The sequence below is a fragment of the Cervus canadensis genome, chromosome 26 (assembly GCF_019320065.1).
Source record: "Cervus canadensis isolate Bull #8, Minnesota chromosome 26, ASM1932006v1, whole genome shotgun sequence".
Taxonomy (NCBI): Eukaryota; Metazoa; Chordata; class Mammalia; order Artiodactyla; family Cervidae; genus Cervus; species Cervus canadensis.
Window position 1 is genome coordinate 45,919,736 of NC_057411.1, and position 21,843 is coordinate 45,941,578.

At 36.6% G+C, this 21,843-nt stretch overlaps 1 protein-coding gene across 6 annotated transcripts in view; it reads left to right on the forward strand.

Annotated features, from left to right (window-relative positions):
• CPEB2 (cytoplasmic polyadenylation element binding protein 2) overlaps positions 1-21,843 on the forward strand; it is a 73,163-nt gene that overhangs the window by 49,296 nt on the left and 2,024 nt on the right. For 4 of the 6 annotated variants that reach the window (XM_043447646.1, XM_043447647.1, XM_043447650.1 and 1 more), the window contains 6 exons: positions 5,270-5,440; positions 6,779-6,868; positions 12,172-12,290; positions 12,557-12,671; positions 14,567-14,748; positions 19,875-21,843. The exon at positions 19,875-21,843 is cut by the window's right edge and continues 2,024 nt beyond it. In XM_043447646.1, the coding sequence (XP_043303581.1) occupies positions 5,270-5,440; positions 6,779-6,868; positions 12,172-12,290; positions 12,557-12,671; positions 14,567-14,748; positions 19,875-20,102 (905 nt within the window). In that variant the 3' untranslated portion in view covers positions 20,103-21,843. The remainder of the gene's footprint in view (positions 1-5,269; positions 5,441-6,778; positions 6,869-12,171; positions 12,291-12,556; positions 12,672-14,566; positions 14,749-19,874) is intronic. The other 2 variants (XM_043447648.1, XM_043447649.1) reach the window with 1 other exon arrangement.

A 21,843-nucleotide genomic window follows, 5' to 3' on the forward strand; every position in this document is an offset into this window, starting at 1 on the left:
GAGAAAAGGACAAACATATTATTGGGACAAAATATTTTTAAGTAATAAGTATAGCTCCTGTCTCAGTTTTTTGGAGAAACATTCCGGATAGTGATTCTATCTAATCCCACAGGTGGTGCTTGAGAGATATCAATTCCAGACCTATTTCTGTTGTTTTGATAGTTTTTTTTAATCCTTGCATATGAAATAAAATTCATACCATCACACTCGTGGGTTATTTAACCCAGTGGAGTGGCTGCTAGGATCTTGAAGAATGGGAGGAATAGTCTTTCTTAATAATTAATACTTTGTTTTGCATTTGCTTTAATTTTTAAACCAATAATCAGTAAATAAAAGTACAGGATATACATTAAAATCAAAGAACTATGCTTACCTTTAAGCTATAAATTGACTAATTTTGCACAAATATTTTGTTTTCCTCTCCTGCCTGTCCCTGCTGTGTTTCTGTGTTGGAAAATGTCTTTATTCTGGGCATCTAGAATAAGGTTACCATCTGGAAAGCCAAGTATAATGATTAATTTTGGGCATATTAGCATAGCCGCCAGTGTCAAAGTTAGTAATTGCCCATTACTTCTCTAACTGCATCCATTTGTGCTACACATACACCTGCACACATAAGAGGACCAGATATTGAGGCGTAACTGTCTAATACAAGCATATATGTAAGTTTGTCTTTAGTTCCGTCTTCAGTTTAGGATGCTCACAGTAGAGTTTTTATTATTGCTTGTATAGAACAACAGTTTTTATATGGATATAGAGAAGTTCCATGCATTCTCTAATGATTTTTTAAAAATACTTTAAAGTGAGTAATTTGAACCATGATTGTATGGGTATGTGTTAGTCGCTCAGTCATGTCCGACTCTTTGCAACCCCATGGACTATAGCCTGCCAGACTTCTCTGTCCATGGAATTCTCCAGGCAAGAATACTGGAGTGGGAAGCCATCTCCTTCTCCAGGGGATCTTCCTGACCCAGGAATCAAACCCAGGTCTCCTGCTTTGCATCTTTACCATCTGAGCCACCTGGGAAGCCCCAAAGAATCATGAAATCATGATTAACATCATAAATGAGGCTCATATTTGTGGTGGCTACAGTTTTTCTAACTACAAAATCTTTACTGATTTCCTGGTTTTGGAGATGGTGTACTTTGAGTCCTGTTACAGGAATATACATTCTGTTATGTTGCTTTCATCTTGAAAGGAGATCTTGGTGACCTGTTGAATAGGCCTGGCAACATGGAGGCCATCTCACATTCTTTCACTGGCAGTGATTGGCCAACATTATATAGTCCTTTTTTGCTCTTTCATCTCTTATTGCTTCTGTCTATAATATTTATTGTAACTACCATATTTACTTTTTAAAATTTTATTGTACATTTTAGATATCTTAGTGTAAGCTAATTTGCTTGCATTTGTGTTTGTAAGTAGAGCTTTTCCTAACTTATTTTATAACCCTGATACTAAAACCTGACAAGAATATAAGAAAACTATATACCAGTATCCCTCATGAAATAGAGGTAGAAATTCTAAAGAAAATATTGATAGACTGAATCCAGAAATTTATAGAAATGAAATATGTATCATGATTAAGTGGGATTTATCCCAGAAATGTAAGATTGACATTTGAAAATCAGTTACTATAATTCACCACATAAACAGAAGGAATTAGAAATACCATGCATATATGCATGCAATAGAAATACCACAGTTATAGTAAGCATATCTGATAAAATTCAGCAGCTATTCATGATTTAAAAAACCTCTGAGGAAACTAGGAATAGATGGGAATTTCCTCAGTCTGTTAAAAACCATACATTTTGTGTTGATTGATGTCTGCTTTTTCATACTTAGTGTTGGTAATTTTAGTTTTCTTTTTTATTCATTCTTAGAAAGTATTTTTGAAGTAATGGAAGGCATAGTTATTTAGTGGTTCTTTTATAGTCATGTTAATTGGGTTACAGGGAAGGATAATTGGAAAGATGAAAAACAGTATTTTTGTTGATGATGTATGTTTAGTTAACTCCTCTTTTAAATGAGTATTTAACTCTAGAGCTTTTATGGCTTCTAGAAGGAAAGTGTTCATGATTTCCCAGCAATAAAGGTGATCTTGAGTATGGCCAGTATATGACATGTTCCCAGCCTTTTCATTGTATCTTTTGTTCATCTGAACTTTGATTAATAGATTTTAGACATAGATTACACTTAGATCTTTGATAGTTACTATATTAACTGCAGTATTTATTTTAGACAGTATCTATAGTTAAAATTCTATAGTTAGTAATACAGAATAGGGCTTCCCTTGTGGCTCAGCCGGTAAAGAATCTGCCTGCAATGCAGGAGACCTGGGTTCGATCCCTGGGTTGGGAAGATCCCCTGGAGAAGGGAAAGGCTACCCACTCCAGTATTCTGGCCTGGAGAATAATTCATTAGTATATAATGAGTATACTTAAAATATTATAGTTAAGAGAAAAATTTTAAGTCATTTTGGGTCACCTCTCTGATATTGCTTATATAGTGATTTTCTTTATCACTGCATTCAGTATTTCTGTTTAAATATTGGCATGTCTGAAATAAGTATAAAATTTGGATTTATCATTTTAGCCAAAACCTAAATATCGATGTTGTTTCTCTGCCTCATCTTATCCTTCTTAAAATATAGAATTATTCATTTAAAGTCCAACCCTAGAAAGTTGAACTAGTTATTCATAATTAGTATTACTTGTGATGGTTCTTGATGAGGTTCTCTTTAAGGAAAATAGTTTCATTTTGAAGAGCTTTCTTTCTGTTGATCACAAGGAATATTGACATTTGTTTTTCATGGTCCTTATTCCTGATAGCAACGGTATTGGGAAAGTTAAATATTCATAGACTTACTCAGTGAATATGGGTATATTTCAGAACATCTTGTTAAATTGAATTTGAATATGCAGAATAATTTGTTTCCTATACCAAATATGATCTTTCCCCCTATTTTTGATCTTATAAAATTAAAATTCTTATTTCTAATATCTCACTAGCTATAGCTCACAGACATGTCACCCCCTCTTCAGCCCAACAACCCCAGTTCTGTGCAGGCCATCACATTTCAGATTGTCTGTGTTACATCAGTTGCATCGTTATGTACCATACTTTTCAAGATGATAACACATTAATGACACTTTATGTTGAATATTTATAATTTGTATATACTAAGACATACTACAGATTATATGCATTTTCTCCTCATTTAAAAAAATCCTTTATTCCATCTTGGGGAAAAATAAACCTTGCCTATATCCTTATTTTCTTTTTCTTTCTGTAATAAACTTCTTTGATGTCTGTACTTCACAAAACTCTACCTGCAGCTTTACTAATGCTACTACATTCAAAGATCATGCATGTCTTCAAATTATCATTTTTCTCAAATCATTATCTTAACATCTCACATAGTTCCTTCATTGCTTTTTTTATTCTTTCATTTCTCCCTTGTAAGTTTCCTGAGGTGCTCTCCTTATCATTTCTCACTGGGGTTCTTATCAGTGATGTTATAAAGAACATTAAGCTCTCACCAGTTTACTGGTGAGTTGACCTCAGATTACTTTCTCAGAAATGTGACTCTTCTTCTATCTCCACATTTCTGAGCATCTCAGATATTGAAGCTTCTGAACTTTCACATATCTAGGACACATTTCCCTTTCCTGTCGCAGTTTCAGGTCTTTACTGTCCTTGTATTTATTTAGTTAGTGATTTTTACCATTCATATTCTAAAACCTTTTGATTCCTCCTTTCCATTCTTTTTTTTCTGTTTCATTTCCCATCTACTTTTCACTGCTTCAGGTACCTCCAACTTTCCATCCTTCCTGAATTTTTGAAGGACTTCTAATTGGCTCATTTCTCACCACGTTAACCATATTTGCCAAGAGGAGTCTTCCTAAAATATAGGAAAAGTTATTACCTTGCTTGAACGCCTGTATTCAGTTGTTTTTTGTTTGTTCCTTTTTGTTTTGTTACTGACTAAATAAAATATGTCCTTTAGCCTGGCATTCAAGGCTAAGTGTTCTGTCTAGCCCAAGGTGCTTTTCTAGCTTTTATTTTCCTTTTTTCCAACATGTTTCAGCCAACATGACTCATTTCTTAAATAAATTCATTTTTCCCTTCTCTCTCTTATGTTTCTCCTTCCACTTGAAAAATTTGTTCAAAACCATTTTCTTACAAATATTCTACTAGTCTGAAGTGAAGTTGCTCAGTCGTGTCCGACTCTATGCAACCCCATGGACTGTAGCCTACCAGGCTCCTCTGTCCATGGGATTTTCCAGGCAAGAGTACTGGAATGCATTGCCATTTCCTTCTCCAGGGGATCTTCCCAACCCAGGGATTGAACACGGGTCTCCTGCATCGCAGACAGATGCTTTACCATCTGAGCCACCAGGGAAGCCCCCCATTCTACTAGCCTACCTTCTGTTAACTCCCTAAGTACTACTATTTTCCCCTTTTATCACAACTACTGTCCAGTTTCACTTGGAGATTTAAGAAATTGCCTGTTGATTAGCCAGTTACTCCCTTCCTCCAGCACACTTCCTCTGAAGCACTTTAGAGACTGTTTGACCAGGTCATCTTATTTACTTATTTATTGTGAACCCCACAGAATCCAGCATCAGGATTGCTGCAGAGGATTATATATTCTGTTCCTGTACAAGGGTGTGTCCTGAAGGGTGGGCTCAGGTGGGGACCGAAGCCCTGGAGGGGAGCGTCTCCTGTTGTGCACATGTGCAGAATCTCTGTCCACCCTGTCATGTAGCTGACACACATGCAATGCATCAAGATCTTATATGCAAGTACAACTTGGCACTTTCATCCTTCATTACTATCGTCTGCAAGTGTTTTGTTTGTTTGTTTGTTTTCTTATCTGTTTAGTCTGTGTCGTTTCTTCCTGCCACCAATTTCTAAAAGGTTTCTCCCGTTACATATCCAGTCTAACCATCCCCATACAGCAGATTCTTGCCATTTTCCATTAAAAAATCGAAGTGATCTACTGTTTGTTCATGACATAATTGTTGTCATATGACCATGTTTATTTCTAAGTCATCCCTCAGACAACGTCTCTCTTGAATTCAAGTAATTGAACTTTTAAGGTATCTGAATGTTCCTTAATTTTTGATACCTATGTCACTTTCATTTTTTATTTTTCCACTTTCATTTTTAAGCCTTTAATTTATTGTTGCTCTTTTTATTCCTGACTTTTATCACTTTCTTAGATCTGAGATTCAGGTTATATTTGTTCTTATATTTTAGGTCGTTCTTCCCTCTTTCCAATAGATGATGGCTTGCTGGATGATGGGCATAATGATCAAGTTGGTGTTTTAAATTCACCCACATGTTATTCCGCTCATCAGAATGGAGAGCGAATAGAACGTTTCTCTCGAAAAGTTTTTGTTGGTGGTCTTCCTCCAGACATTGATGAAGGTAAAATGATGACTTGTGATACTAAGAAAAAAACCTAAAATATAGTGTGAATGGGGATGTAAGTTTGTTTCTTTACTTTGTATCTTTTACCTATTGTTACTGTATTTTTTATAAATCAGATTTTCATTTAGTTCATAGCTGTTATTTTTTTAAATATAGAACATATTTAAATACATTAAACTTTTTGTTGTATATATTTATTTAAAATTTTTTAAAACTTTTTGTATGACCATAACACATATGACCAAACTTTTTGTATGTATGTAACATAACCATACATAAAAAACTTTCCATATGACTGTAATGCATGTGCGCATGTGCGCACACACACACACACCACACACAATGAATTAAAGGTAACCAACCATGAAACTTTAATGTATAAGAATCAAAAATTCAACTTAAGTGTAAATGTACTTTTAGAAACAGATGAGACTATACAACCTAAACAAGGAATGGAAACAGTACATAAACAGAAAATTCAGATTTTATAAAGAATAATAAGTATATGTAAAAATTATCCTGTGTTATAATAACTAAAGAAAGATAATTCAAGATAAATTTAAAATACTGAAACTAATACTTGTGAGACTGTAGGAAATCTGCCACTCTCGTTGACAATGTAATAATAGAGAAAATATTACTACATTTGGGGAATTTTTTCAGTTATAATTCAAATGTCCACAAACTTATTCTGTACATTAACCTATACCAAAAAGTTTCCATGTGATAAATAAGCTTGAATGTGTCATTGAATTTGACCTGTACATCTTTCAGTGAAACTACCAGGCATGTATGAGACCCTAGAATATTTTAGAAATATTATAGCTTTATGTGTCTTGTTCAGCAGACCTTTTTCTTCCTACAATATGTTACTTTATCAAGCAGTAATGTATCTCTTTATGGATCTTTAATTTGATATAATGTCAGCATATTTTTCAAGTCAGTGATATTTATGATTGCTATACTGTCAATCCCTTAGTGTCCATACGGTATTATATAATATTTTAGAAGTCATGCTGAATTGACTATTCTAACCAATGTGCTGCTTAAAAACTACTTTGACTAAATAGATTAAATTTTATGTATCATTTTAATGAGGATATTAGACATTTTTTCTAGTATTTATATTTTGGAGCTTATATTTATATTATCTTTGGCTATTTGGTACTTTAAACTATTAAATCTTAATATGTTTCTAGTATTCATATTATATTTTATCTTAGGCTATTTGGTACTTTAAAATATTAAATCTTTTAAAATAACATAAAATACAGGATTTTTTTAGAATGAATCATTAAAATTAATTCCTAATGCATGTTATTGTACTTTCTTAAGATGAAATAACTGCTAGCTTCAGAAGATTTGGACCTTTGGTCGTGGATTGGCCTCATAAAGCAGAAAGCAAGTCCTATTTTCCACCAAAAGGTAAGAGGTTTTTTTCTGTTACTCTTTGCTAGGGAATAAGTTAAATGAGAGCTGAAGAAACAATTTGTCTTCCCTAGTAGCTCAGACAGTAAAGAATCTGCCTGCAATGCAGGAGACCTAGGTTCAATCCCTGAGTAGGGAAGACCCTTTCCCTTTCACAAAGAAATAATATCAGTTACTCTCTGTTTTCTTTTAGAATTGAATATGAGTACATCTTTGTATAAAAACTAATAGAGTAATTTGTAGAGGTTGGTAACAATGTATTGAGTGAGGCAGAATGTTTCTGAAAACTATTTCAGTTTCACTTCAAGCCAGTCAAGAATCATCAGAGACTTGCTATGCCTTCTCTGTAATGATTTGATAATGATTTCAAAGGCTTGTATCAACAAATATTTGAGTCTTTTTTCTGCCTAAGGTATACTTCTCAGTAGCTTGGGCACAGACATTTAAAAAAATTTCTCTGCTCAGTGAAATTAAGAAGTGTGTCAATTCAGTCGCTCAGTCATGTCTGACTCTTTGCAACCCCTTGAACTGTAGCACGCCAGGCCTCTCTGTCCATCACCAACTCCCGGAGTTCACCCAAACCCATGTCCATCAAGTCGATGATGCCATCCAACCATCTCATCCTCTATTGTCCCCTTCTGCTCCTGCCTTCAATCTTTCCCAGCATCAGGGTCTTTTCAAATGAGTCAGCTCTTCACATCAGGTGGCCAAAGTATTGGAGTTTCAGCTGAAACATCAGTCCTTCTAATGAACACCCAGGACTGATCTCCTTTAGGATTGCCTGGTTGGATCTCCTTGCAGTCTAAGGGACTCAAGAGTCTTCTCCAACACCACAGTTCAAAAGCACCAGTTCTTCGGTGCTCAGCTTTCTTTATAGTCCAACTCTCACATCCATACATGACCACTGGAAAAACCATAGCCTTGACTAGATGGACCTTTGTTGGCAAAGTAATGTCTCTGCTTTGTAATATGCTGTCTAGGTTGGTCATAACTTTCCTTCCAAGGAGTAAGCGTCTTTTAATTTCATGGCTGCAGTCACCATCTGCAGTGATTTTGGAGCCCCCAAAATAAAGTCTGTCACTGTTTCCACTGTTTCTCCATCTGTTTGCCATGAAGTGATGGGACCAGATGCCATGCTCTTAGTTTTATGAAAGTTGAGATTTAACCCAACTTTTTCACCCTCCTCTTTCACTTTCATCAAGAGGCTCTTTAGTTCTTCTTCACTTTTTGCCATAAGGGTGGTGTCATCTGCATATCTGAGGTTGTTAAATGTATGAAGTGAGAATAAAATATAAACCCATGAATATTTTAAGTATTGCAAGATGTCCTTAAGTGTTCCAGAGATGACAAGAGATCAGTACATACTCTGTTGGTAAATTTAGATAGAGAAGAAAATAAATGGTCAGGAAAAACTCAGTTACATAAAGAGATAAGGTGTGCACAGTTACATAGTGCTAGGATACTGCGGTGACTGATCCAGAGAAGAGGCATCACAAATGGAGCTAACATTCCTTTGAGCAAAGTGATGCCACCATCAGTGGGCAGAGGATGAATCACCTGCCTAGAGTGAGCAGGGGGAGAGAATTTAGCCTGAATCCAGCCACTCATGGCAGATCCTCGTAGGTGAATAAAAGAAAGGGGGAGATTGAAAGACTTTACTTTGAATATCATTCAAATGTAATTTTAGAAATGAAAAAGTACACCATTATTCTCATGGCTGAATGGATTTTTCAAGCCTGGGAAAAGATTCCAGTAGATCTGTTGAATAAGCTGATTTTGACTTTGGGTTAGGAAACACGTCAGAGTCACTGGCATCCAAAAACCAGCTCAGGGTTTCTGGTGATGAATTGTTCAGGCATCTCTCCTTTATCATTGAGAATTACAGAACTCCCGTGAGTGGCTGAGGTCATTTTTTAGAGAAATGGAATAATGCAGTGATTTTTAGATATGTGATTTATATATATGTATATAAGGTGTGTATATATATATACACACCCTAAACCCTGGGAGTTAGTGATGGACAGGGAGGCCTGGCATGCTGCAGTCCATGGGGTCGCAAAGAGTCAGACACGACTGAGCGACTGAACTGAACTGAACCTTTAAATCTTATGGAATCCTTGATAATATACATGTTTCAATGCTGTTCTCTCAGAAACAGATTGCCAGTCCAGCCCAGGTTGGATGCATGAGACAAGTGCTCGGGGCTGGTGCACTGGGATGACCCAGAGGGATGCGATGGGGAGGGAGGTGGGAGGAGGGTTCAGGACGGGGAACACATGTAAATCCATGGCTGATTTATGTCAATGTATGGCAAAAACCACTACAATATTGTAAAGTAATTAGCCTCCAACTAATAAAAATAAACGAAAAAAATAAAATAAAATTCAAGAGATTACCAGGAAAAAAAGGGAAAAAAAAATCTTATGGAATCCTTCGAGCCTGGATCTCAGGCAGCTTTTAGAATCTACTTCTAGCTATGGACCTCTCTCCATGTACTCTAAATTTTCACATGATTTTGGACTTTGCTGGACCGGGAGGTCTTGCATCCTTGGTTTAGAGAGAAAGCTAGCTTCGCGTATTGATGTAGAAGTTCCTTTCTTAGCTTGGTTTTAATCTGTTCACAGTGTTATGATCTTGCCTTTTATAGTTTATTTTACCAAATGTTCAATAAAAATGCCTGTTAGTTCTGGATGTTTCTGCCTAAATTACCATCATCCTTTGTCTGGACTATGTCAGACATATGACTTAGTCTGTCCACATCTCTGGATATCCCCAATGTTTCTCCCACAACACAGCTAGAGTTATATCTATTAATGTCAGAACCTATTAATGTCAAATTTTTCCAGTAATCTGTCAGACTGTGTCTTTACTCACCTTTGTATCCTCAGTAATTCATGGATTGAAAGTTGCCTAATAAGAAATATAAACAACTAGAAATACTGTAGGATGGTTTATCCTTTGACCTGAAGTAGGTAGAAGAAAGCTTCACTGTGAAAATTTGAACTAAATCTAAAGGAGACTATGCAATTTATATAGATGAAAAAGTTGTTCAGTAGAGTTACAGGCAGGAATTGAAGTACAAGTTTAGAAAGGTACTGGAATTAGTTTCTGTCAAGACACATACACATTTTCTGCATGGACTTCTTGTTCAGATAAAGGGGTGGATTTAAGCCTAGTGAGATAGGTTGACACTGATTTCATGAAACAGAAAAGCTGTTGTCATTGTTGCTATCGCAGTTATTGTAGTTTTGTGATGGTTGTTATTTTCTCAAACTGAAAATAAGAAGAAAAAAAAATCAGCAGTGGCAAATCATAGTATTTTGGTACAGTTACAGTTGATTGTACCCATTGCCAAAGACCAGTGTTCCTAAACCTTGCATGTTCATGCATTTTTGTCATTGCTGGAATTCATCATTCCGTGGTTTGGGAAACACTGGTGTGGAAACATCCAGTTGATGAAGTTGCCTTGTAATTGAGGTAGTGACTTGAGCCCTTGAATGCTGAACCACACTTACACACACCTGTCCTTTGAAGTGAATAAGGTTCACCTTGTGTAAACGTTGTTGTTCGCCAAGTCATGGGGGACTGTTTGCAACTCCATGGATTGAATGTAAACATTAGTTTGCACTAATAAATTCTAAAGAACATGTTAGGTGGTATTTTTGGCGAGACTATTTTAATATTTAGTGGCTTGCCTTAGCTAGATCAAAATTTACCTGCCATATTGCTTAATTAATTTTTGTGATACAAATGTTTCTTTCCTAATCATAAAAATTATTTTGCAATTTAAAATATTAATATAAAAATTAGCATCATAAAACATAACATTAAAATTTAATTTAAAATTCTATTTTAGTAAATTGATCTTATACCCCTCCATTATTACAAAACAGTTATAGCTCTCAGAACCATAGCTTGTATCAAAAGTAATGCCTTCACATATAGAAAGCCAGTCTTTATTTTATCATTTTTTCAAGCCTATTTAAGTTATTTCTAGCAATTATAAAAGTCTAAGATATGATCTTAGATAATCTTGCATAATCATACATATGGAAGTTTCTATTTGTGTAGAAATAGAAATGGTTTGATTGCTTATTTGTGCAATCAGATATAGTAATTTTATTAAAATGAAGTATTTCTTTTGTGTATCATATCAGATCTTTGTGGCACTAAAAGTGATTATTAGCAATAAGCTGTGTTTTTTTGACTTCTGGTAAGACATGACCTCACTCTTCCTGTTGTTTAATGGAACAGACCTGGATGGCCTGTTTGATGGCATTTTCATACTGGGGCTAGATTTCATTGCTCTAAATTTGTTTGCATAGAAATCTTGTCAAGGGAAAGGGGTCACTTACAGTTATCTGCTACTGGGAATAATCACAAAATAGTAAACTTGTAAATTTTGATGCCTTCTTTTTATAATGAAGTCTGTTCTGCCTGCTGGATACATAATATTTGATTAAAGATTGACAACTGGTTGTCACAAGGAAAGGAGGAAGGGCATATTTCCAAAAAAGCATAGGAATCTAAGCAAGAACTTGACTGCAAAGTGCAAACCCAGTCTCCAGACTGTTTGGAAAAAGTGTTCTGCTGCTCAGCCACTTTGAGACTTGATTTAAAAGTCTGACCCATCCTGAAGGAATCTGTTTCATTCCAGCCTCCCTAAGGGAGTTTTCTTAGTATCATTTGGAAGTGGTCAGGTTGACTGTGGAATTTTCCTCTACTTACAGGAATTCCAGGGCCTTTCCACGTGTGCTCCTTCCACCTGCCCAAAAGTATGCTGTAGAACTTGTCTTTCCCTGAGGGCACATGAAAAAAATTGTAGCTTCTGCTGGGCTCAACCGGTTAATCCAGCCAAATTCTTTAAGGAGACAGTATCATGGGAGACCTTAGAGCAGATCTAGGTTTGAAATTAATCAGCCAACTACTTGCTTATGTGACTTTGGGCAAGTGATTCAACCACTTGACACCTCAGGGTTTGTTTTGTTTTTCTTTTTCTTTTTTTCTGTAAATTGGGAATAATGTTTGATAGATTTACCCTGAGAATCAAATATTTATGTGAAGCTCTTAGTACAGTATCAGATACTAAATGCTCTATACAAAATAGTTAATTTACTGAGTATTTGTATTGTGTATATTCTATAGGATGTTGTGTTCTCCAATAGAAACATGATGATTGTAGTCCTATTTGATAGTTCATTTTTTATCTACTTCAAAGGCATGTGTTTTTTAAACATTACTGAAGTTTGGGATGAAATCACTGACCTTGACTTACTGCCTCATTTTCATGGCTGTTACAGGCTATGCATTCCTTCTCTTTCAAGAAGAGAGCTCTGTTCAGGCACTGATTGATGCTTGTATTGAAGAGGATGGAAAACTCTATCTGTGTGTTTCCAGCCCAACCATCAAGGACAAACCTGTAAGTAAATGCTACTCGAACTTGAAGCTACAGATGAAAGTTTTTCAAAAACTGTTTTGAAATGATTATTAGTGAAAAAACTACTGCGTTAAGAGCTCAGTTTTTAAAAGTTCATATAACTTACAGTATCTAGATTAAAATATTAACAATTTGTTTCCAAAACCATCTATCCAAAATTCTGAATTATGAAAGCACCACAATTGGCAGAAAGCTCATCAGCTATTAAAGAAGCGAGACCTAAGGCCGTAATGTCATCTTCTTCACAGGTTCAGATCCGTCCTTGGAATTTGAGTGATAGTGATTTTGTGATGGATGGTTCTCAGCCTTTGGATCCTCGAAAAACAATTTTTGTTGGAGGTGTTCCTAGGCCATTACGGGCTGGTAAGTAGAATGTTAACAAATTTTGTTTCTTTACAAAAATCATTTAAACATGAATTGATTAAGTAAACATGGGGCACCTAGTGTGTACATGTCACCACTGGATCAGCGAAGGGCAGATTCTCCGCCAACAGCTGCTGCTACAGAAGTGAGACAAATTCTAAAAACTGCTCTTGAGACCATTAAGGAACTGGAGAATAGTACAACCATCTATCAATATGTATAGCTAACTCCAGATAGACTCTATAAGGAGAATCCACTCAGGCCTTTAAGTCTGCTTAAATGTAACTCTCAAAGATGTGAGAATTTGGGGTCTGTTTATTTGATGCAGGTTGATTCTGATATCTGAAAGACACTTTAGATAATTGAATGATAAACTTCTGTTCATCGGGCATCAGAATCCAGAGATCTACCAGAAGATGTCATATGGTACATAATTACAGACATAAATGCCCACAGTACAAGCAGGTTTTATGATACTGTGCACCCTTGTGAAGTGTGTTAGCTCCTTGCATCACTGAGAACACCCTCTTCCAGCATGGGAAGTGCATGTTAAAGGACTGTTCACACGTGTAAATACTTACAGGTATACCTACTACAAAGAAGCACTGCAGGAAACAGAAGGGCATAAAGCAAGGAAATGTGATGTAGCCTAATATTTTCAAAATACTTGTATTTGAGCTGACATATGAAGATTGAACAGAAGGAGATTGTGTGGAGTGTGTTTCAGACAAAGGGGTCAGCATACTCAAAGATGTTTGGTGGAGGGAGGCCGAGTGCATCAGAGGGACTGAGGGGAGCCCAGAGTCACCATTTGCGGTATAAGGAATGAAGGGAGAGACAGAAGACACTGAAAAAGTAAAAGCAGTCTGATCATAAAAGTCTAACAGCTAATTTTGATATTTATCCTCAGAGTAGTGGGAGACAAATGAAGAGTTTTTAAGTAAAGGTGAGAGACATATCATATTTGCGTTTTTGAAAGACTAGTTTAGCTGATGACTTGTGGAGGGGAGAGTCGAGTTGAGAGTAGATATAGGTGGACCAATTCAGGAACCTGTTATTACAGTCCAGGAGACAGTTAGCAGTGGCTTGGATTAGTGCTGGTGGTGGTAGAGGAGCCAAGTGAACAAGTGTTACAGGTATTTATGAAGTAGACGCAGAGGCTCAATCTCAGTTTTCAGTCTTAAGCTACTAGGTAGACAGTGGTACCATTACCGAGAAGATCAAGAACACTGGAGTAGGTTGGAAGAAGATTGTGGTTTTGAAGACTAGTTTGTGCCTCCATTAAGAGTTCCAAAGAAGAAATTTCAGTTTAGCCATTGGTATCTGCTATATCTTCAAGAGAATCACTCTTGGTGCTGTTTCGAAAATAAACTGGGGAGTGGGAGGAGCACGGATCAGAAACGAAGTGATAAAGCTATTGCCATAATCTGATAAAAAATAACAATACCTTGAAACAGGATGTTAGTCATGGAGGGAGAATGGTTGGATTCTAGATATGTCTGAAAATCAAGTTCATGGGTTTGCATGCACTGTGGGAAACAGAAAAAAAACAAGAAGGATGAAGCCAAGCTTCTTGAGTTGGCAACTTCATCCTTTCCATCACTTACTGAGTCAGTGAAAACACACGGGGGCATGCTTAGACAGATAGCGAAAGGTCAAGAGCACCATGTAGAACACAGTGTGTGCTACAGTGTCTGTTAAATATCAGTATGACTGGTCCAGTGGACAGCTGAGTGTTCCACTTCTGTGGTGAGAGCAGATGGGCCCTAGTGTACAAGACAGAGGACTGGATCTAGAAGAGAGCATTATCCTATTGACTTTCACTTAAAAACATACTTTAACTGTTGATTCACTGTGTTCTCTCCATTTGATGTGCACTTCTTTTCGTTTTCCAGTGGAGCTTGCTATGATCATGGACCGGCTGTATGGTGGTGTGTGTTATGCAGGGATTGATACAGATCCAGAGCTGAAATATCCAAAAGGTGCTGGTCGAGTTGCTTTCTCCAATCAGCAGAGCTACATTGCTGCCATCAGTGCTCGGTTCGTTCAGCTTCAGCACGGTGATATTGATAAACGCGTAAGTTGCATATTGGAAAACCATTCAAGTCCTGTAATAAACTGCTGATCCAAAGCTTACTGGGCTTCCCTGGTAACTTAGATGGTAAAGAATCTGCCTGCAGTGCAGGAGACCTGGGTTCAATCCCTGGGTCAGGAAGATCACATGGAGAAGGGACTGGCAACCCACTCCAGTATTCTTGCCTGGAGATTTCCATGGACAGAGGAGCCTGGCAACTACAGTTCATAGGGTCACAAAGAGTCGGACACAACTAAGTGACCAACACTTGCACTTTCACACTTTCCAAAGCTTGCTCTCCTACAGAGTTAATAATGCAATTCAAAAACTGAGTGCTTATTTTTATACTCCTTTAGCTGTTAAAGAGTATTATATCAAAAGATCCCTGAATTGTGAAATTCTTGACCAGACATTAAACTTTAGGTATGATACACAGAATTTAAATATCATTTTAAAGCTATTTCAGAAAATATATCAGCCAACAGGTGTCTTAATATCTTTCTAACTGTGGAGGCAGAGCTTGTACTCTGGGGCCAGGCTCCCTGGGATCCCATTTCCACCCTGTGCTCAGTAACCCTGGGCAAATGAACCTTCTTCACACCTCTTATTCTTCACGCACAAGATGGAAAACAATAATAGTATCTCTTTGACAGTTATTTTGAGGAATAAATGAATTCACATCTGTAGAAGCACTCAGAACAGAGATAGGCACTAGTGTTAGATGTTACTTACTTTTCATTTTTCATAAAATCTAAAATAAAACCCATTGTGTGTATTTCCCTAAATATATGCAATAACAAATGTAAATATCTAAATAAGCCAAGTATACAAATAAACTAAATACACAGATGATTGTCTGAACTTTAAACATTTACTCTCTAGTAGCACTGCTAGGTCATCATAGTAAAAATTTTCAGGAAGTCCTATGGATTATAAATGAAAGCCCCCCTACTGAATAATTTCTAATACTTATTACCAACCATTTAAAATAGGAAAAAGAAGTGAACAAAACTCAATTGATTATTTTCAAATCTATTTCATGCTATAAAATTGTGGGTACTTCCTGAATAATCATGTTTACTTTTGTAGTACAGATGAGATACACTAAAAACATGAGGTAAATTAACTTTCTTATATCCATTATAGTAGATATAACTTGAGTGGGTTCTTGTTTACCCAGTGTAAGTTTCTTGAAGCTTATTCTCTGGGGCTGTTTGCAAATTAAAAGACTATTTTAGGGGCAGAGGAGCTGGTTAATTAATACCTGTTGACTAGACCATAGACTCTAGGAGTAGTCACAATTTAATTATGAAGCCATGCCATTTAGGAGCAAAGTACAGCATCAGTTTAGTTCACATATACAAAGTGGCATGCTTGTTTGCCATTGTTACTTAAAATATTGCCCCAAAAAAGAAAGAAAAAAAAATAAGTATCTAAGAAACAGAGCTCTGCTTTTATCCAGGCATGCTATGAAAAATTTTTTTAACTGATTTGAACCTTAGAGTCTCTCTCATCCATTGGTTTTCAACCTCCACTGCACAGTAAAGTTGCCTGGGAATGAGGACAGCCTCGACGTCTGGGTCCCAGCCTGTGGAGGGTCTGTGGTAACTGTCTGGGATGCACCCAGGGCAGGAGTGATGTGTAAAGCCTCTGGGTGATTCTAAGGCTCAGCTGTGCTTTATGCCACTCATCTAGTCAACTGTGCTTTAGACCACCAAGCTAGTCTCAGCTGATCTCACTTGCTTTTTCAGACAAGTGAGAGGGTTTAATATACAGAAGCAGAGGAAAACAATTATTGTACTATCATACCTCATACCTCTTTGTTTCCAAAATGATGGTGGAGGACAAAATTATTTAGGGCAGAGTATTGATTCTTAAAGAGAAACCTCGATGCAAAGCAAGTGAATTGAGAAACTCTTCTTAAAAAGGCCTTGAACTACTGAGAGAAATGTTTGCTTTTTAAAGATATGTGCTACTAAGGTATTGATATGCCTTCAACTTTATTGGAAAGAATTTGAGCCTTAAATATTTTATAAGTCATTATACAAAAAAATTAAATTACTAATCTTTATACCTTTCATCTCACTAATTGAACCATAAAATCAGATTACATTTAAATTTATCTGAAATGCAAATATAGTATATTTATTTGGAGGGAATTAAAATTGTTTATTCACTGCATTTTTTAGGCTCATGAATAGTTTGAAATTTAGTTTCATTTTCCCAATAGCTGTGAAGAACAGTCACCACAAATGTATAAATCATTTTTATTTATTATATTTTATTCAATGGGTAGTATAATTCACTCTGGCGTCTGGTAGTCACTGAAATGAATTGTGTTACACTTCAGCTTGGCTAGTTATTAGTTACTTTGTTAGTTATGAACCCAGGTGATGGTGTGTCACAGTGCCTCTGTGGTGGAAAAGGGAAGACATTCTAATAAAAAATAAGAAGAATGAAGAATCATTGAAACTCCCTTTCACACATTCAAGCATTGATAGAGATTATGAATCACAAATAGGTTTTGATCATATTCTAAAATCATAGATTTGAAATCCATTTTTTCATCTTTGTAGGTTTTAAATTAAGTAGATTTGTTGTTTGTCATTCACTCACTGAGTCTTAATCCAATTCGTTGTGACCCCATGGACTGTAGCTCGCCAGATTAGCTGTATAAAATAACATCTAGAATTTAAAAATACAGATAATTGAAATAATTGTTTTACATTGTCACCCAGTATTTTATTAAGTATTATGAAAATTAAATAAACAGCAGAGACACTGTGCTTAAAATCTTATGGTGATAAAGGCAAGACCAAAAAAAAAAAAACACACACAAGAGAGAAACCCAGAAAAAATATTTTAAGTGTGTATCTACGAAGACATTCATGTAGTTTCAGCTTTGTGTTATATGTGCCGCCAGATAGTACTGAACATTGAGCAAATGCAGGTGATCCTTTTGCTCACAGTTTATCCTACAGTGCAGTGAGACCCAGCAGTTCTCATAATGCCTTGATCTATTCTTTGGTTACAGTAATGCACTTCCTTAATTATAGTTACAGTGAGGTAATGAGTCAAAAATAATAGCCTGCCAATCAACATAGAATCTGTAAAGGAAAAAGGTAGAAGACAAAGATGGAGCATACAAATTTTAGAATTTGTGTCAAAGATCATTTTAAAAATCAAAAGCCAATGGAAAGAAAGAAAGATTAAAAATCCTTAACTGGCGAAGAGGACTTATAAGCTAGTTTTAAAAAAGAAAACACCAGCAGGAAAATATGCAAAAAATATAGACAGTTCAGGAAAGCAAAATGTCCGATATATATAAAGTATACAGTCTAGTGGCTCAAACGGTGAAGAATCTGCCTGCAGTGCAGGAGACCTGGGTTCAATCCCTGGGTTGGGAGGACCCCCTGGAGAAGGGAATGGCAACCCACTCCAGTATTCTTGCCTGGAGAATTCCATGAACAGAAGGGCCTGGTGGGCCACAGTTCATGGGGTCACAAAGAGTTGGACATGACTGAACAACTAACTTTCACTTTTTTTTTTTTCATGTTTTTCCTAACCCTAACCGTGAAATATTAGGTTAACCAGAAAGTTCCTTTGGGTTTTTCATAAGATTGTACTGAAAATGTACTTTTTGACCAACACAATACAAATACAAACAAAAATGTTATTCCATTACTTTCCTATCAAATGTTTTACAGTTCTTTTCATCAGTCAACTAGGTGGTTTCCAGTTTGTTGTTATTGTTTTTGTTCAAAATAATGCTGAAAAAATACCCTTATATATTTATTTTCTATACACGTGCAAGTATTTTAGTAGAATACACTCAAAATAGAAATAATCAGGTCATTATTTTTTTACCTTGGGCAAACCAAGCCATTTAAACACTCAATTTTCTCTCCTCTCAGGAAATGCAAAGATCTTAGACTGCCTGGCACTATTCAGTCAGATAAAAGCAGTAACCTGTCATTCATAAAGTTCTCACAAGCCAGAAAGTAAGGCCATTACAGCTAATAGTGGCCAGTGCTAATTTACAGAGTATTTACCAGGTACCAAGCACTGTCTTACGTGCTTTTGCTTGCATCATCTAATCCTCACAACTCTAGGAAGCAGGGTCTAGTGCCTTTCTCATCTCACAGGTACGGAAAGTGAGGTCAAGAGGTTTAGCATCAAGAGCTGACTTAAGTCTGAGACCTTCTCCTGAGTCATGCTTTCACAGTGAGACTTTGACTTCTGTCTTACTAGTTCTCAGAAGTCTGGACATGCCCTTCATAGAATCATCCACAGCTCTGGTTTGTTGGCACCAGTTATTTTTGAGCAGGGCATCCTCTCACCTACAGGAGAGCAGCGTTGCCCGGACCAGGGGCTGTTACGGTTTTCCATCCCACTGGTGGGGCTGGGAAGAGAGAACAAAGGTGCAAGTGTATTTGTCTTCCATGCTCTGCTCATTTTGACTCACAGTTACCCTCATCTCTGAAAAGATCAACACACAGGTGTTTTAAAGATGTCAACTTCAAGAAAAGTGAGGGTGGAATGTTTTGTGAATCAATTAGGATTTTATAGTTTTTATAAATTATTTTTTGTCTTTGGGGAGTAAAGTTGTGTAAATAGTATGCAGTTAATAGTTCTCAGAAGAAATATATCAAAATACAATAAAATTACCACACTAAGTGCTTATTGAGTCACATGGTCAATTATGAACCTAAGATGTATAAAAAGATTACTGCAAGAACAAAATGATGTACTTTAACTACAAGGTGGTGAAGCTGGGCTTCCCTCATAGTTCAGTTGGTAAAAACTCTTCCTGCAATGTAGGAGACCTGGGTTCGATTCCTGGGTCAGGAAGATACTCTGGAGAAGGAAATGGCAACCCACTCCAGTATTCTTGCCTGGAGAATCCCATGGACAGAGGAGCCTGGCGGGCTACAGTCTATGGGATCTCAAGAGTCAGTCACGACTTTGCGATAAAACCACCATGGGAAGCTGTCACCCTAGGAAACTGCCGCCTCCTTTCAGCATTAGTGCCGCTCCATCTCTCTAGAGCACTGCATGAGCCTCTTAAATCGGTGCTGAAGTGGCGTCTGAAGCAGACCTGACGGGACTTGTCTCCCCTCCTTTTCCAGGTGGAGGTGAAGCCATATGTGCTGGATGACCAGATGTGTGATGAGTGCCAGGGCGCACGCTGCGGGGGGAAGTTTGCCCCCTTTTTCTGTGCCAATGTCACTTGCCTGCAGTACTACTGTGAGTTTTGCTGGGCAAACATCCACTCCCGTGCAGGACGCGAGTTCCATAAGCCATTGGTCAAGGAGGGTGCTGATCGCCCCCGGCAGATCCACTTCCGCTGGAACTAGGAGCAGCTGACCGGCCTCCGTTCAGCAAGGAGAGAAAGGGTGCATGTGGCTTCCTGTGTCTGAAGATATGACGTGCAGAAGAAATAAGTGCATTCTTCTGCTTTCACCCCAGCTATCAATACATGCATCTTTATCAGCAGCCAAAACACTACAGGCCTCTTGTTTTCACCAAAACCCTACATCTCAGGCTTACTGATTTTTGTGATATTTTCATGTTAAAATAAAATGTTCTTTTGTATTTTCTCCAAGTTATTTTTATATGTAAAGTTAAAGTTAGATATGAGAATGTTTTGCGTAGGGGCAAACAGTCTGCTGCTATATAGTGGGTGAAGCGTGCACTTATTTCTAAACGTGGGTTTTTAACTTTAAGATCTGCCCCAGTAATTTACCAAAGGTAGCAAAATAATAGTGAAGATGGAATATGTCTGCTACAAAGGCTTATTTTTATTGTTGCTATTTTCAGTGTATACATAAACTAAAAAATTAGGGTTGTTTTTTTGCTCTCCATTTTGACTTGCAAGAAATAATACCTCAAGATAATCTGATTTATTAGCTATTTTTAAACATTTTTAATCACAAGCTGTATTAGCTTTGCTGCTATATAGGTGTTATGTGTAAATGCCACCTATTAATACGGGATTGAAAACGTTAGAGACACACTGCATTGCAGATAAAATGCAGGCAGCACAATATGGCCTAAACTGCCATAGTTTTAGAATGTGAAAAAAAAAAATGCATGTTTACTTACCTGTATACACCATATGCATGCACTAGAATTATTAACAAGAGGTGAGGTATTGCAAATGTTCAAAAAAGCTCTCTTGAACTAGGTAGCATGAACAAATTATAAAATTTGTTTAAAAAAAGCAAACTTGCATGCATTATTGTGACTTCAAGTTAAAAAACAATGTCCTACATGTGTACAATATGCAAATTAGTTTTAGATTAGAGAGTGCAGCCATTTTGTGATCTGGTCGGTAGTGGAATTCGATTTTATGCAGACTGGATGTAATATTTGTAATCCCTGTGCAATTTTGTGATGTGCGGTTCTAATTCATGTGCAGTGATATAGTATAGATAAAAGATTGAGGAAAAGAACAGTACTAGAATTTTAAAGAAAGTTGATTTTAGCCCCTTTGATAGTTCATGGTTAAGACATCCTTTATAAACCAAAGATGGCCAGCACACTGCTAACCGGTCACCAAATGTAAGGCCCACAGGAAGCCCATATTTAAACAAAGGAACTTTATCAAAGAATGCAAAACTATAATAAACCTAAGTAAAGTCAAAATGGAGATGGGGAAATATACAGATGGCTAGTTGCATAAAATTCAATTTTACCTTAAAGATAATGGTGAAATCTGGCTTAAACTTGCTTATGTGTTTGACCTATGTATATTGGGGTCTTCTGTCTAAACTGGGGTCACTGTTGCATGGAAATTGTTGTTCTTAATGGTTAAAAATTGCTTTTTTTAAATTTTGATGAAGGAATTTTGGTAATGACTTTGCTTGCAGTTTTTTTGAGAAAGTGGCATGGAAACATGCAATAGTTAGTTTCTCTTGGTACTGAACACTATTAGAATATCATTAGTGATGTTTTTTCTCTTTAGAGCATTTTTAAAGCAACTAGCCCCTATATTTTAATGTAAGAGCTACTCTGCAATCTAAGCAAAGCGTCCAGCAATGGTAGATGTTTTTAAAATGCTGAAATAAGATTCTTGACTCTAAAGAGAGAAAATTA